Here is a 15,339-nt window from a genome sequence, read left to right on the forward strand (position 1 = left end):
AGAGAAAACATTGTTCTCATTACTCTGTACCCTGCTTCCATTGCTTTCTCTGTCTTATTTCTCTTTATCTCTCCTGTTTGTCTTCTCTTTCTGTTTCACCCTCTCTCTCTCTCTCTGGCCCCTCTCTGTACTCTATCTCTCTATGTAGCCCCTACCTCTCTCTACCCTCATATAGTTGTTATAAGCAGCGCTCAACTCTCCCAAGTAGCTATCACACTGACTGATAAAGGACGTTCTCCATCTGTTCCCTACACTAACGCCCTAGCAGCACATTTAGTCAAATAAATTGGAATCAGGTACAAAACACACACTGCTCACATGTTCTCATTAAGAGAGATCCTGTCAGTCAGTCTCCAGCTGGCCAACATATGCTGAGCAGATGAGTCAGTCATTAACACCTACACATGATGATGTCACACACTGTACCATAGTGTATAACTGATAGTAATACATGTGACAACCAGCATACCGTACCTGCATTAGTGCTATTTATGAATGAATGGGAGAACACATAGCAACATAGCAACTAAGAGTAAAAAAGGGTGTGGGCAAGATAGAAGCTCTGACTGGCCGATTACAATCATTCTCTGTCCCTGCTGGACAGGTCACGGTAAGCGTTTTAGGCCTGGAACATCCAGCAAACCAGTCTGTTGAGCATCACTCTGACACTCAAAGACCTCGACTGGAACCTTATAAGTCCACACTTTCCAAAGGGTCACTCCATGTTTAGCACTGAGACCACTTTCCACCACCGCTTTTCAATGAAGCTAGAGATGAGTACAGATCACATGAAAAGTACTGGGACAAGCTACTTCTGTTGCAAACATGTTCTAACAGGAAAACAGCTTGTCAGACTAAATTGGTATATATTGACTAATAAGCACATTACTGTAGATAACAGTTAGGATATCAACCTAGCCAACTAACTAGCCATTGGGAATCTTTGCGTCACTTGACACTCATTCCTGGCACATCTCCCTGGCAGGTTAATCAGAACTCATCAGAACATTAACCACAACAGCAGAGGGGCTTGGTCTAGATCAGGGGTTCCCAAACGTTTCACTCAGGCCACCCTTCCAGCATTTGGGGACATCCTGCTCACCCCCGCACGCGTGAAAACGCACACATCTATTTCTATTTGTCTTGCAATTCTACACATTTTGCCATGTCTAATGTGTATTCATGTAATATTTGAGTGACTCAAACAATACAACAAAATCTATGGGCAAAAAAAACTTGCAAAAAAGTTTTTTTAGTTGACATGGGCTAGTTGATCTGGACACTTCTGACAAGTTACAAATAGCTCTCTAAGGTATACCTTGGCAGACAAGACAAGAGGAAAACTGATGATGCAGTACCCAATTTTGAAATTGCAGCTTGTCCATTCTACTATTACAACTTTCAAGAGTAAGTTGAAAGCCAGACCCCCCCCTCCATCTAGACGATGGCTATTAGGGAGGCCAGAGTGCGAAAAGCTCTGAATTCTGACGTAAGACAGGATAAGGAGAGACACAGTGTGTGTCTTTCCCTTGGCCATTCTCCAAAGTTTACAAATAAACATACCAGCAAGAAAAATGAATTCATGTAAGAGTTGACAGAATGAGGGAGTATTGTGATGTCATAGATACATGTGGCATGTGACATGTAAAATGTGAGGCGGGTTTGGGACAGAAACCCGACTCACATGTGACAGGAGTTTAAGAAAAAAAGGTTTGCGACACATAGAAGAATAGCAGAGGCTTCTGTGATGCCACAAAGACATATGGCATGTCTGTGGGCGTGGGGTTGTGAAGTCACAGAGGGTGACATGCTGTGTGGAATGGAAGATGAGGTGTTGTGATGGATGTCACAAAGACATGGCATGGTTGGGAGGGGGGGAGCTATTGTGATGTCACAGAGGGAGACATAATGGAGAGTTCCCTTGGAGTAGAACCTGCTGTGCAGTCAGCCATGCAGAGGAGAGATTCTACATTATTCTACTGATAACAGAGGAATGCACCTCTCTCTCTGTCTCTCACACACACCCCTTCAATCAATGAAGGTGAAGGGGAGAGTGTTAACAATTCACAAACATTTCCTCCTTCTCTTCTCTCCTATGGTCATGTACTCAGCTTTAGACAAAGCTATGCTTATCGGGTTGAGAGTTAACTAACTGACATTGATGACATGAAGAATTCCACCAGGTTGAACTTTCAGGGCAGACATCTGGCTGAAAGAGATCTACTTCCACATGTTAATCTGATCATAATACCTGTCCTTCAGTGGCAGCCTCGTTCAGCTTGAAGACTTCCCAATGGCTTTAATGATGGTGCACGGTTCACACAGGCCTTCTCCCAGTATGGGATCTTATGTGGATAATTAGCAGACTGTGTGAGAACAGAGTGACCTAAAGGCCAGGGTCGAGGAGGGAACCAGCATGCTGTGTGTTTGTTCGGGGCTGGACTGGACTGCTAAGCTAAAGTACAGCATGGAAGTACCACGGCGAAACACTGTGGAAACAAACAAGTGTTCGACAGAGATCTACGCTCACAGGGAACATGCGAGCGCAGAAGGGATGAGAAAAAGAAAGAGCCAAGGACAAGTCGAGACAGTAGGGTGAGGAGATAGGAAGGCAGGGAGAGCAGCCCCCGGAGGCGCATTCTATGGAAAAGGAAAACCCTGGGGGCGCTGCTAGGGAGACGTCAGCAAGGGACTGACACACATTCCAGAGTCGATTATGATTTACATGAGGCCTTTACGACCTGATTAGACAGAATGTATCTGCTGTTTCATGGGCTTGATACAGTAAGTTCTGATGGAAACGTAGTAACGGGCAATTAGACAGCACAGAGACAAACAGCCATGCTGGATGCCTGCTCTTCCATGAAGTGTGTTGTATAGTTAACAGAGTACAATAGAGTGCAAGGATAGAACACCAAATACGAAAAGACAGGCCAGGGGTTGACAGTCTGAAGGAGACCGAGGAAGGAAGAGAAACCAGAGAACAGTAGACCGTATGAAAAGGGAGGCAGAGGGAGGGACGGAGAGGATTGAGATGAAAAGCAGGAGAGGCAGGGAGAGGAAAACGATATGGAAATGAATGAGAGAGCCTTACACAGGATGATGAACAGAGAGAGAGAACTAAAAAAGAGGAATAACAGCTGGTAAGAATGTAGGGGACTGAAAATGGGGTCAGTGAGAAAGTTAGGAAAGTAGCAGGACAACAGATAGAGAAGCAGGTGAGAGAGAGCAAGGGTTGAGAGAGAGAGGAGGGAAAGAGAAGACAGAAACAGAGATATAGACAGAAACAGAGAGAGACAGGACAGCGGGGGGTTGGTAGAAGTTTGTGTCTGTTTACCAGATTCCTTCCGGGTTCCGTAGAGAGCTGGTGGAGTGAGATCGTGGCTTCAGAACAATAGTCATTGTGTGACCTCCTCACCCACTCACCCCTCGGATCTGCCAAACGCTACAGCCCTGTCCAGATAACAGCCCCCACAGTCCTGCTCCGGTCAAACCACAGAACCCACAACTCCCTAGAGAGGAAAGTGTTCCTGCTGCGTTCAAACCACTGTTACCACTTGTTCTTCTCCAGGTCCCATCAAACTGTTCTGTTCAGATTGTGGTCAAACCACCACTGTCACTTCACTTCTATAGTTATCTCAAAAAGCTCAGACCGTGTTCTTCCAACTGTAGTGACCTCTTCTTCCAACTGTAGTAATCCTGTGGAGCGGTCCAATGGAGTGGTTGTGTAAAGTGCCTGTTGTGGTCGTGTTCAGTGCTTCTGTGCCCCAGCCTGAGTGCTCGTGATCAAGACAGAGACAGAGACTGGTAGATGAGTCACAGAACACACAACTGAAGTCCCAACTAAAACTATTCACTACTGGAATCCTCTCTCTCAGACCTTCACTGCACTGTGTGTGGGATCAGCCTCTTTCTCCTTCTCTCTCTCTCTCTCCCTTTCTTTCTCTCTCTCTTCCTCTCACTCCTGCTTTGCTCTCCCTCTCTCTTCCTCTCGTTGTGACCAACGTGTGTAAGTTCTCCTCCTTTTTCTTCCTTCCCTCTCCTTCCTCCTCTCCCTCTCTCAACTGACTATTCCTGGCCAGCAAGTATAAGCCCTTCCCCTCTCTTCCCTTTCCCTCTTTTCTATCTTCTGACACTTTACTCTCGCTAGTGTCGTGGAAAATTGCAAGATTATGTTATAATGCTTGTATTGTATTATAATGGTTGTTTTATTCGACAGAATAGAGTATTCTCGGTAGTACGTGCCTTATTTTACCAAAACAGACAATTGTAAAGTGGGTTTATTTGCGGGGAGTCTTGGTCATTTAAATAGCATTGGTGGTTCAGTGGTAGAATTCTCACCTGCCACGAGGGAGGCCCGGGTTTGTTTCCCGGCCAATGAATTGACTAAGATCTGTGTTTCTGATTGTAATTCAACTATTAGTATATTTTGCCTGGAAAGATACGGTCGCTAGTGTTTGTTTAACCTGTTGGGGCTAGGGGGCAGTATTGAGAATTTTGAAAAAAATATGTGCCCATTTTTAACTGCCTCCTACACCAACTCAGAAGCTAGGATATGCATATTATTACCAGATTTGGATAGAAAACACTCTGAATTTTCTAAAACTGTTTGAATGGTGTCTGTAAGTATAACAAAACTCATATGGCAGGCAAAAACCTGAGAAAAAAAAATAATTTTGTGGCTGTACTATTTTTTTTGAGTCATTGTTAATAGATAACACAGTGAGAAAGGATTCATTTCGCACTTCCTACGGCTTCCACTAGATGTCAACGATCTTTATAAAGTTGTTTGAAGTGTCTATGATGAACAGAGACCGGATGACAAGGAAGAGAAGTTGACCTCCATGGGATGTCGTCACTTCATTATTGGCTGCACCTGCGCAATCATGTGATGCGAGACATTTTTCAAATACGTTTTTCAAGACACAGGAGAGGTCGGGTTGAAACATTACTGATGTGTCACGTTAAAAATGGCTCTAAAGATTGATGCTAAACAATGTTTGACATGTTTGAACGAACGTAAATAGATTATTTTTTTTACTTTTCGCCGTGACGCCCCCCCGCGCTACTTTTTTGTAGCCTACCGAAGCGCTAACAACTTGGAGTTATTTGGACATCAATTATGAACTTTGTTGAAAGAAACCACATTTGTTGTGGACATGGGATCCCTGGAAGTGCCAATGGATGAAGATAATCAAAGGTAAGGGATTATTGACAATAGTAATTTTGATATTACATGGTTACAAGATGGTGCTAACCTGTATAGCCTAGCCTATTGTTCTTAGCACAGCACCCGGTTTATTGCAAATTGTGATTTCCCAGTAAAGTTATTTTGAAATCTGGCAATGCAGTAGCATTTACGAAATGTTAAACTATAAATATTTGAATGACAATATTATAATTTACCAATGTTTTCGAATAGTAATTTTGTAAATTGTAACGTTGTTCACCGGAAGCATTTGAGAGAAGAAAAAAAATCAGAATTTCACCGCTACTGTAAAATGTTGTTTTTGGATATAAATATGAACTTGATGGAACAAAAAATGCATGTATTGTATAACATAATGTCTTAGGAGTGTCATCTGAGGAAGATTGTCAAAGGTTAGTGCATAATTCTAGCTGGTTATCCGCTTTTGGTGACGCCTGTCTTTGAATTGACAAAACATTACACACAGCTATTTTCAATGTACTCTCCTAACATAACCTAACTTTATGCTTTCGCCGTAAAGCCTCTTTGAAATCGGACAATGTGGTTGGATTTAGGAGATGTTTATCTTTCAAATTGTGAGAAATAGTTGATTGTTTGAGAAATTGAAATTATTAGATTCTTGCAGTTTTGAATTTCCCGCCATGGTCTCTTGACAATGAATCCCTATACCGGGCACCGATCCCCAAGATTAAGATATAAACTGAAAGTTTTAATAGCTTGTTTGGTTCAAATTGAAAGACGAATTCATTCAACATAAATAGCGAGGGAATTTCGATATAATACGTTGTCTGTTGCCTAAATGTCTGTTGCCTAAATGGTCTGCTGAAATAACATATTGAGAATAGGAGTCGTATTTAAATAAATGAATCAAGGAAGAGACAGTTACCTAAATCTAATGAATTATAATAATATGGGAGAGGTAATTGCTATAGAGTTGTGCCCACCGAAATGTGTTTTTTATTCTTATGGATTGACTGATGTATTTTATAAATTTGGCTCTTTACATGTTATTTTTAAAGTCTTGGACATTTCATAAGTATGAAGCCGAAAGAGAAGAGAAAGTTGTAAAGTTTGGTTTTAATCTTACGATAGAGGTAAGGCAGAACGTTGTTTGAGTAGGGGTTATATTTTTGACTACTGGCAAGGATAGGAGAGTTGGTTGTGTGCGCAGGGCTATGTTGGGCTGTAAGGAATTCAGGTGTGAATAAGGAAACATTTTGTGATAATGTATTCTGATTGTTTTTTGGTTTATTGTTTAGGTAACACCAGTGAATATGAGCAGGAAGTTCATGTATTCTAACATTATAATCTGTTTCCATTACGTGAAACAATGTCAGGTTATTAAAGTGGTTTGCAGTTTGAGTTTATTTTTAGTTTTACAGGGACAGTGCAAATTAATAACAGTTGTGTGTATATCTAATGGCAGGGTATTCCAGACATGGGAATCTCTCACACTGAAAGCTGATTGACTAAAGGTGCTTTTCCTTAAGGGAACTATACAGTCATCTCTCATGGCGGACCTTGTGGATCTGCTGCCATAAGGTTTGGGTTTTCTGTTTAACAAAAGTACTGAGTGGAGAGAAGGAGTTTATGCTTTCGATAGCTATTGGGCTTCCTATCAAGCCCTTTGAGAGCCTGTTTGCAGACAGACTGAATGGGTTTTAATGTTGTACAGCAAGCTTGGGCCAAACTAGTAAAGTAGTATGTTAAGTGGGGGAGTATCATATATTTGAAGTATAGTTTTGTTACCTCTGTAGTCAAACAATTTCATACATTTCGGAAATTAGCTAGGTTGAATTTGGTTATTTGAGTTATCTTTTTCATTTGCTTTTTAAAAGAGAAGTTGGAATCAAGTATGATGCCGTGGTACTTAAAATCAGATACCACCTGGAGCTTTTCCCCTGACACATAGACATCTGGCTCAGGGGCATCAGTTGTTTTCTTTGTGAGGAAAATGCAGACTGTGTTTTTTATTGAGATGCAAACATGAGTCCCTGAGCAACTTTGTCATCTGAACCATTACAGTAGTGAGTTCTTGTGTAGCTTGTTGTTTGTTATTTGCATGCATATATCACTGTATCATCTGCATACATTGGAACTTTCAGACCCTGTACAGACAGAAGGAAGATCATTAATGTACGAGCTGAACAGTATTGATCTTTGGGGAATGCAAACATTGTAGATATGAGTGGAAAAAAGATCGTTTTGACTCTTTACGCTGATGAGACAGCACCAACTTTTAAAGGTTTTAGATTTGTTAAACTACAGGTTTGTTTTTACTAAATTTATGCAGCAGGTTGAAATGATTAGATTGTTGGAAAGGGGTTATGGGTTTGTTTATTGTTTACTGTGGCTCAGTTGGTAGAGCATGGTGTTTGCAATGCCAGGGTTGTGGGTTTGATTCCCACGGGGGGCCAGTACAAAAATAAAAAAAATATTGCATGAAATGAAATGGATGCATTCACTACTGTAAGTCGCTCTGAATAACAGCATCTGCTAAATGACTAAAATGTAAAAAGTACTGTTTGTTTATTTTAGGTGTTGATTTCACTTAATTAAACATTGTATTATCTGATGTGTTTGAATAGGATTCTTTCTTCCGCAACGGATGGAAGTTACCTAAAGTATGTATGTTAAAGTAGACATGGGAGAACACGTCTCAAACAACATTTTCTTAAATGCCTGGGATTAAATATTGCTGATTCCTTACGCTGAGAAATTTACTACATTTGCGATAGAGGATAATTGTGTCTAAGGGTGGCGCATGCTAAATTAAGTACATATAAATATTGAGGAAGTTTAAAACTAATGATTAATGATTTGAGGGAGTATAGTGGAATTATTATTATTATCAGGTTTTGTTTGTAGTTAACTTTTGGGTTTCTGAATCGGTGTAGTATAATAAATGCTAACGAAGTGTTTTGTGTTTTTTTGGGGAAAATGGGGATTTCATTGTCTCTCTTTGGAATGTTTCCTGAGGCTATAATCTTGGGTGAGTGAGATTGAGGCCGTAAACTACGAAAATTGAAAAGGCCTGGAAATGTTTTGTTTGTTTTTACCTTAAGGTTTGCAAATACACACACACAACACATTTGTTATGACTATTTGTTGGTGTTTTTAAAGTACTGTTTGATTTGATTTCTATTTCCTTTGGGTTTGGTGAGTTTTACATGTATCTTAGTGCTACAATATCTTAAAGGGGTACCCACACACATGGAATTTTTATACGTTTTTATTTTCTGAGATTTAATTAAACACGTGAATTCTTTTGATAGGAATGTTCTGGGTACCTGGGATACAACATGTAGGAAATGTTTGACTATTTTTTTAATTTGTCTAATATAGTAAGAAACACTTTTTTGAAGGGTTTGTATGACTTATGACCCATATCATGACTTTTCATTGTGGCTTGATCACCCTCATTGGAAAGCCATTTGGATAATGAATTTAAGGTCATTTGTAATACTGATTTCAGGGTAATTTGTGTAATTGATAATTATTGTGGAGTTTTATAGTTCTTAGCCATATTTGTAATTTGGACCAATGAGAAGACAGATAGGGCATAACCTTTAACTAAGGGTAGGCTGCTTTAACCTGTTTGGGATAGGGGGCAGTATTTTCACGGCCGGATAAAAAAACGTACCCGATTTAATCTGGTTATTACTCCTGCCCAGAAACTAGAATATGCATATAATTTGTAGATTTGGATAGAAAACACCCTAAAGTTTCTAAAACTGTTTGAATGGTGTCTGTGAGTATAATAGAACTCATATGGCAGGCCAAAACCTGAGAAGATTCTATATGGGAAGTGCCCTGTCTGACCATTGCTTGGCCTTCTGTAGCCTCTTTATCGAAAATACAGGGTCTCTACTGTAACGTGACATTTTCTAAGGCTTTCATTGGCTCTCAGAAGGCGCCAGAACATGGAATGATAACTCTGCAGTCTCTAGGCGAAAAACAGTAGGGGTTTTGGAGAGTGGTACTTCTGAGAACAATGGCACTGGCGCACGCGTGCATGTGACGACTCCATTTTCTTCTTTCAGTGTTTGAACGGATACAACGTCTCCCGGTTGGAATATTATCACTATTTTACGAGAAAAATCGCATAAAAATTGATTTTAAACAGCGTTTGACATGCTTCGAAGTATGGTAATGGAATATTTTGAATTTTTTTGTCACAAAACACGCCGGCGCGTCACCCTTCGGATAGTGATTTGAACGCACAAACAAAACGGAGCTATTTGGATATAACTATGGATTATTTGGAACCAAAACAACATTGGGTGTTGAAGTAGAAGTCCTGGGAGTGCATTCTGACGAAGAACAGCAAAGGTAATCCAATTTTTCTAATAGTAAATCTGAGTTTGGTGAGTGCCAAACTTGGTGGGTGTCAAAATAGCTAGCCATGATATCTACTCAGAATATTGCAAAATGTGCTTTCACCGAAAAGCTATTTTAAAATCGGACACCGCGATTGCATAAAGGAGTTCTGTATCTATAATTCTTAAAATAATTGTTATGTTTTTTGTCAACCTTTATCGTGAGTAATTTAGTAAATTCACTGGAAGTTTTCGGTGGGTATGCTAGTTCTGAACAAAACATGCTAATGTAAAAAGCTGGTTTTTGATATAAATATGAACTTGATTGAACAAAACATGCATGTATTGTATAACATAATGTCCTAGGAGTGTCATCTGATGAAGATCATCAAAGGTTAGTGCTGCATTTAGCTGTGGTTTTGGTTTTTGTGACATATATTCTAGCTTGAAAAATGGGTGTGTGATTATTTCTGGCTGGGTACTCTCCTGACATAATCTAATGTTTTGCTTTCGTTGTAAAGCCTTTTGGAAATCGGACAATGTGGTTAGATAAAGGAGAGTCTTGTCTTTAAAATGGTGTAAAATAGTTTTTGCATTTTTGAGGTATTTGTAATTCGCGCCACTCTATACCATTGGATATTGGTGAGGCGTTCCGCTAGCGGAACATCTGTCCCTAACAGGTAAAGTCTATTTTCCTATGACCATATGGGTAAAATAATTTTCTTTGTGGCGTTTTTCAGAGTAGTGATTTTAATTTGATTATGTTATTTGTATTTTGTTCTATCTTTTGACCAGTAGTAGTGTTTATTTTTTATTTTTATACATTACTCTCATGGAGAGTTATGTGTTAAAAATGGGGGAGGATACAGTCCTTTGAGGTTTTGGATTCAGTCCTTTGAGGTTTTGGATTGAAGTTTACACACCTTGAGTGATATGTGAAGGAGTGTATTGTTGTGTTTGTTCTGTTCTATTCCCGATGGGTTATAGGTCTAACTTCCTGATCCTGTGGCTCTGCGATGGAGTTGACAGTGTGATGGGAAGTATAAGCCAATTTGAAAGAATAGTTTCAATAGAATGTGTTGTTATTCTCTTTAACATATGTTTAGACATTTGTATTAAGAATAATTGGTAAAAGTAATAATTTATCATGTAGTTAATGAACTGAACTAAACTGTTGTTCTGATCTGTTCTTTCGAGGTTATCATGAAAGGTGACATCAGACGGTATCTTAATGCATGGAAGAGATAATTGGACCGAACAGTGTGTGTACCTCAAAACCCCCTCTAACTGGCTGAAGAAGAGTGACAAAGGCGTTGAATACGGCCCTGTCCGAACCACTTCTACCGAGAGAAAGGAGCCGAGCCAGAAATCGGTGTATAGTATCCGATCTAAGCTATCAACTGCTTTTCTCTCATGTTTTTCTCATGAGTGTGAGGAGTCCACGTGGAGTGAGCATGGAGAGAGATCTGTTCTAAACTTATCTTATGTTGCTGGAATACTGGTTGACGAATGGACAAGACATAATGGGTGGTAAAGATAATGGGCGTCTAAGGTGAAACATTGAAATTGGGACATTATCATGGGCCATCCACTTTGAACTGTAAAGCTATCTGAAGAAGAACGAAAAGGACGCCAGAAGAATCAGTGCCTGAAGGAGGGGGTTGGTCAACTGTGCCCCAAAAAATTGTTTTAGACTTTTGGGGTATCAGGTTGATTGTAGAGTAATTTAGATTAAGAATGCATTGAGATACTGATCTGTATTATAATCGTGATAAAAAAAAGTTAATAGTAAGAATTATGGGATAATTATACTGGATGTTAATATAAATGTACATTCTGCCAATGTTGATGTGTGATTAAATTGAGTTTTTTTACTTTGAGTGATAGGATCAATTTGAATCACTGAGCAATGTCATTTTAACATTTTGGTTGGATAATTAACTGGGTTGTAATTATGATTTTATTTGGAAATTGAATGATTTTTAAAACTGAAGGATTGATTTCAGTTGAGTAGGTTAATATCTATATGAGTGAAGAAATTCATGTGTTGGAGATTGAAATAAGAGACAGTGCTGAGTTTCTTCTGATGAGGCTGAGTTAGTGTTGTGGAAGCTGGTCATGTGCAGGAACCCCATGCAATGAGTTATTGTTTTGTGATTTTTGGTTTATGTAGAATGTATGTATTTTCTATGTGAATGAATGTTCTTAAATCTTGTAATTTTCTTTTAAGTTGAGAAGATTCTCAAAATGGGGGAGATGTTGTGGAAAATTGCACGATTATGTTATAATGCTTGTATTGTATTATAATGGTTGTTTTATTCGACAGAATAGAGTATTCTGTTAACTATTGTGTGTGTTTTACTGAGGATGGGCCTCTATGAGATAGCATTGACAGAGGAGATTTACGATGTCTTTGGGTAATAAAGCCTAAAGAGCATTCCACAGAACATGAGCTAATGGTTCTGTTCTATACCTTACCAGAGAGAGATGGTTCCAGTTTGGAGTAGGAGGACCAGACACTGGTCTATACAATGAAAACTGTTGACACAGTAGTTGCTGTCTGCTATGTTTTATAGATATCTTTCATACAAATCTTAATCTTGTGACCATTCTATGTATCTGTTGTTCGTCATGTACGTTGAGAGGGGTGTATCTTGGCTATAAAAGATCTTTGTACTTTTGTGTTGTCACTTTTCAATGGCGCATCACTGAAAGTCAAGTGCTATTGCAAAGCTCTTATTATTAAAGATGTAGTTTAAGTATAACTCTGACTGATGTGTGAAGTTTGTAACTCTCCTCATTTGGTAATGCAGAAATTAGCCACCACATTAGCTCTCCTCTCTCGGACTCTCTCTCTCTTCCTGGCCGCATGTGTAAGCTCTCCTCCTCATCCTTTCTTCCTCCTTCCCTCTTCCTCTCTCTTTCCTTCCTGCAGTAGTGATGGGTCGTTCACGAACAAATGGCTCTTTTTGAACTGATCTTTTTGGTGAACGTCAGGAACCGAATCGCATCGGTGAAAGAGCTGTTCATTTGGCTCCCTGATTTGCATACTGCTACTACTGCTTTTTAAGCTCAAAACAATGTTTTTCTGCAGATAAGTGACAAAATAATGATCTAAAGAGGGTCACTCACTGCAGAAACAATAAATAGTGGAGAGAGTGTGTCAACCTGGTCCACGCTGATTTTTTCATGGTTGGCCAGGTAAAAATGTAATTGAACGTGCATTTCACGATATGACATAATCGTTGCCTACCTTTTGGGCTTGACATTGTAGATTTGCAATTTTTTCATGGTTCTAGGTAGATTATTTTGCATTTTGAACTACTGTAATGGCCGTATGGGTGACAAATGAGTCGGCTCCTTTACGTGAACGGAGCCAAACTAGCCGGTTTTCCGAAAAGACTCAGAATGACCATCACTATCTTGCAGCCTGTTGGTGTTGGGGTGGGCAGTGTCGGTGAGGTTGTAGTAACTCCTTCAGGGGTGGGGATCTATCCCATAGTACAGCACTGTATCAAACATCAATCACACTGCTGCCATAGCAACCTAACAACAACGCCAGTGGTGTTGTATTATCCACAACATGCTGGAGAAGTAGCATAGTGGCAAAGTGGCATGTGGCACGTTTACACTGTAAATTAAATACAATTGAGTTCATCCACAGTGACTTATTACAGGTGTAAGGACAAAAAGTAGCAAAAAAAAAGTCAGAATATGAGCATTGTAACCAGGGGTGTTGTCACGTCTGACCATGGTAAGCTGTTATTTTCTATGGTAGAGTAGGTCAGGGCGTGACTGGGGGGTCTATTTCTATGTTCTTAGGTTCTAGTTTTTGTATTTCTATGTTGGTTTGTTTGGGATGATCTCCAATTAGAGGCAGCTGGTCCTCGTTGTCTCTAATTGGAGATCGTACTTAAGTAGGGGTTTTTCTTCCTGGGTTTTGTGGGTGATTATTTTTGAGTAGTGTTTGTTTCTCCTCTGCATCACAGTTTGTTGTTTTGTCTATTCAGTTATTTGATGTATTGCATAGTTTCACAGAGTAAATCAAATGTGGAACTATACACACGCTGCACCTTGGTCCTCTCCTTTTGACAGCCGTGACAGGTGTAGTGTTGCCGGTGTGAACCGGAGCTTAACTTCGCCACTTCTCAGAATGGTGATGGTTTAAAGGGTAGGAAGCACAAGTTTTTACTCACCAATGTAACACAGTGTGGTCAAAGACTTAGTAACTTAGTTGTCACAATCTGGTTACCTATAAGTACAAACATAGTTATGTTTTTGGGTTGTTACATATCTATTAACTTATTTCCGGATATCTTCTAAACTACCCACAATCAACTATTTCTCAAGGTCATAAGGAGGATCTACTCTGTGCTACCGATTTCTTATGCTAGCTCAGTAGCAAGCCCAAGCTGGCTAATATTAGTCACAGCTCATGCTCTTCACGGACATTGTGGCCGTGTTATCTAGTGGGAACCCTATAGCACAGCAGGCTCTGACAATCAAACCAGTGTGCTCTAATTGTGTAATGTTAGTACCTCGTCTGTTCTCCTTTTTGTCAACATTCGACATGTTCTCTGTGAAGTAGGCTATGGGAGTTTACTAACTTTTTCCACCTCGGCTTAGTAATTGTTTAGCTAGCTAGCATTTAAAGGGCCATTTTCTCAAAAGTGGGGTTACACGTTTATCAACTATCAAAGTAGAATTACTTTCCCATTGTTCCTCAAACGTAGTGTATGCTATAACATTTTCTAGCTCTGAGTCTCTACTTTTATCCAATGTAAAAAACACTTTCTAATTTTGCTACATAAGACCGAATTGAGGCACAGTTTTACTCCTGCTTTTCATTTTCTATTAATTTGTAAAAGATTCTAACAAAAATGCCACTATGACATTATGGGTATATTGTGTGTCTCAATCGAATATATTTTTCAGGCTGTAACACAACAACATGTGGAATAAGTTAAGGTGTATGAATACTAGCCATGATTGGTTGATAATGGGTGGGCTGGACATGACATAATGGGTGGGCTGGACAGAGCTTAAGAGGATCTGCAGAGAAGAATGGGAGAAACTCTGCAAATAAAGCTGTGCCAAGCTTGTGTCATACCCAAGAAGACATGAGGCTGTAATTGCTGCCAAAGGTGTTTCAACAAATTCCTGAGTAAAGGGTCTGAATACTTATGTAAATGTAATTTTTCATTTTGATTTTTTTGTTGCAAAAATGACAAAAAAACTGTTTTTGCTTTGACATTATGGGATATTCATGTTCCGGAACTCCAATTTGAGCAGCAGCAGCTGAAAAATGAGCTCCAACAAATATTGAAATTTACATGGTTTTTAGAGTGAAGTACATCGGAAAAAGCAAAAGAAAACTGCAAGACTGAAGAGGAGAAAAAACAAGCAACAAACAAAGAAGATAGGCTTTTGAAAAATAACTAGTTTTCATAAAATTGTAGTTATCTTAGCGAGCTGAATTGTTTACCAGTTGCTAAGCAGTTGCTAGGGACTCTTTTGGAAGAAGCTAGCTAGCTAACGAAGAACAACAAAGAATATCTAGTTAACAGAAGAAAAGAAAGAGAAAATCAGGACAGAAGAAAAAGGATATCAAAGTGAAACAGTTCTCTAAAGACACAAGAGACAATAATACAAGAAACAACACTTCTGTAGCTTGTCAACTATGTGTCTGTCTATCCCTGTTCTCTCCCCTCTGCACAGGCCATACAAACGCTTCACACCACGTGGCCGCTGCCACTCTAACCTGGTGGTCCCAGCGCGCACGACCCACGTGGAGTTCCAGGTCTCCGGCAG

The 15,339-nt window shown here is 39.6% G+C and overlaps 1 protein-coding gene across 3 annotated transcripts in view; it reads right to left on the reverse strand.

Annotated features, from left to right (window-relative positions):
• Positions 1–15,339, reverse strand: part of LOC106580051 (cAMP-specific 3',5'-cyclic phosphodiesterase 4D) — a 278,153-nt gene that overhangs the window by 34,836 nt on the left and 227,978 nt on the right. Inside the window, exon 1 of one of the 3 annotated variants that reach the window (XM_014160620.2) lies at positions 3,338–4,118. The exons of the other annotated variants lie outside the window; for them this stretch is intronic. Coding sequence (XP_014016095.1) covers positions 3,338–3,402 — 65 coding nt within the window. The 5' untranslated portion in view covers positions 3,403–4,118. Of the gene's footprint in view, positions 1–3,337; positions 4,119–15,339 lie in introns of those variants that run through there. 3 annotated transcript variants of the gene reach the window in all.

Source organism: Salmo salar, chromosome ssa20, assembly GCF_905237065.1.
Source record: "Salmo salar chromosome ssa20, Ssal_v3.1, whole genome shotgun sequence".
Taxonomy (NCBI): Eukaryota; Metazoa; Chordata; class Actinopteri; order Salmoniformes; family Salmonidae; genus Salmo; species Salmo salar.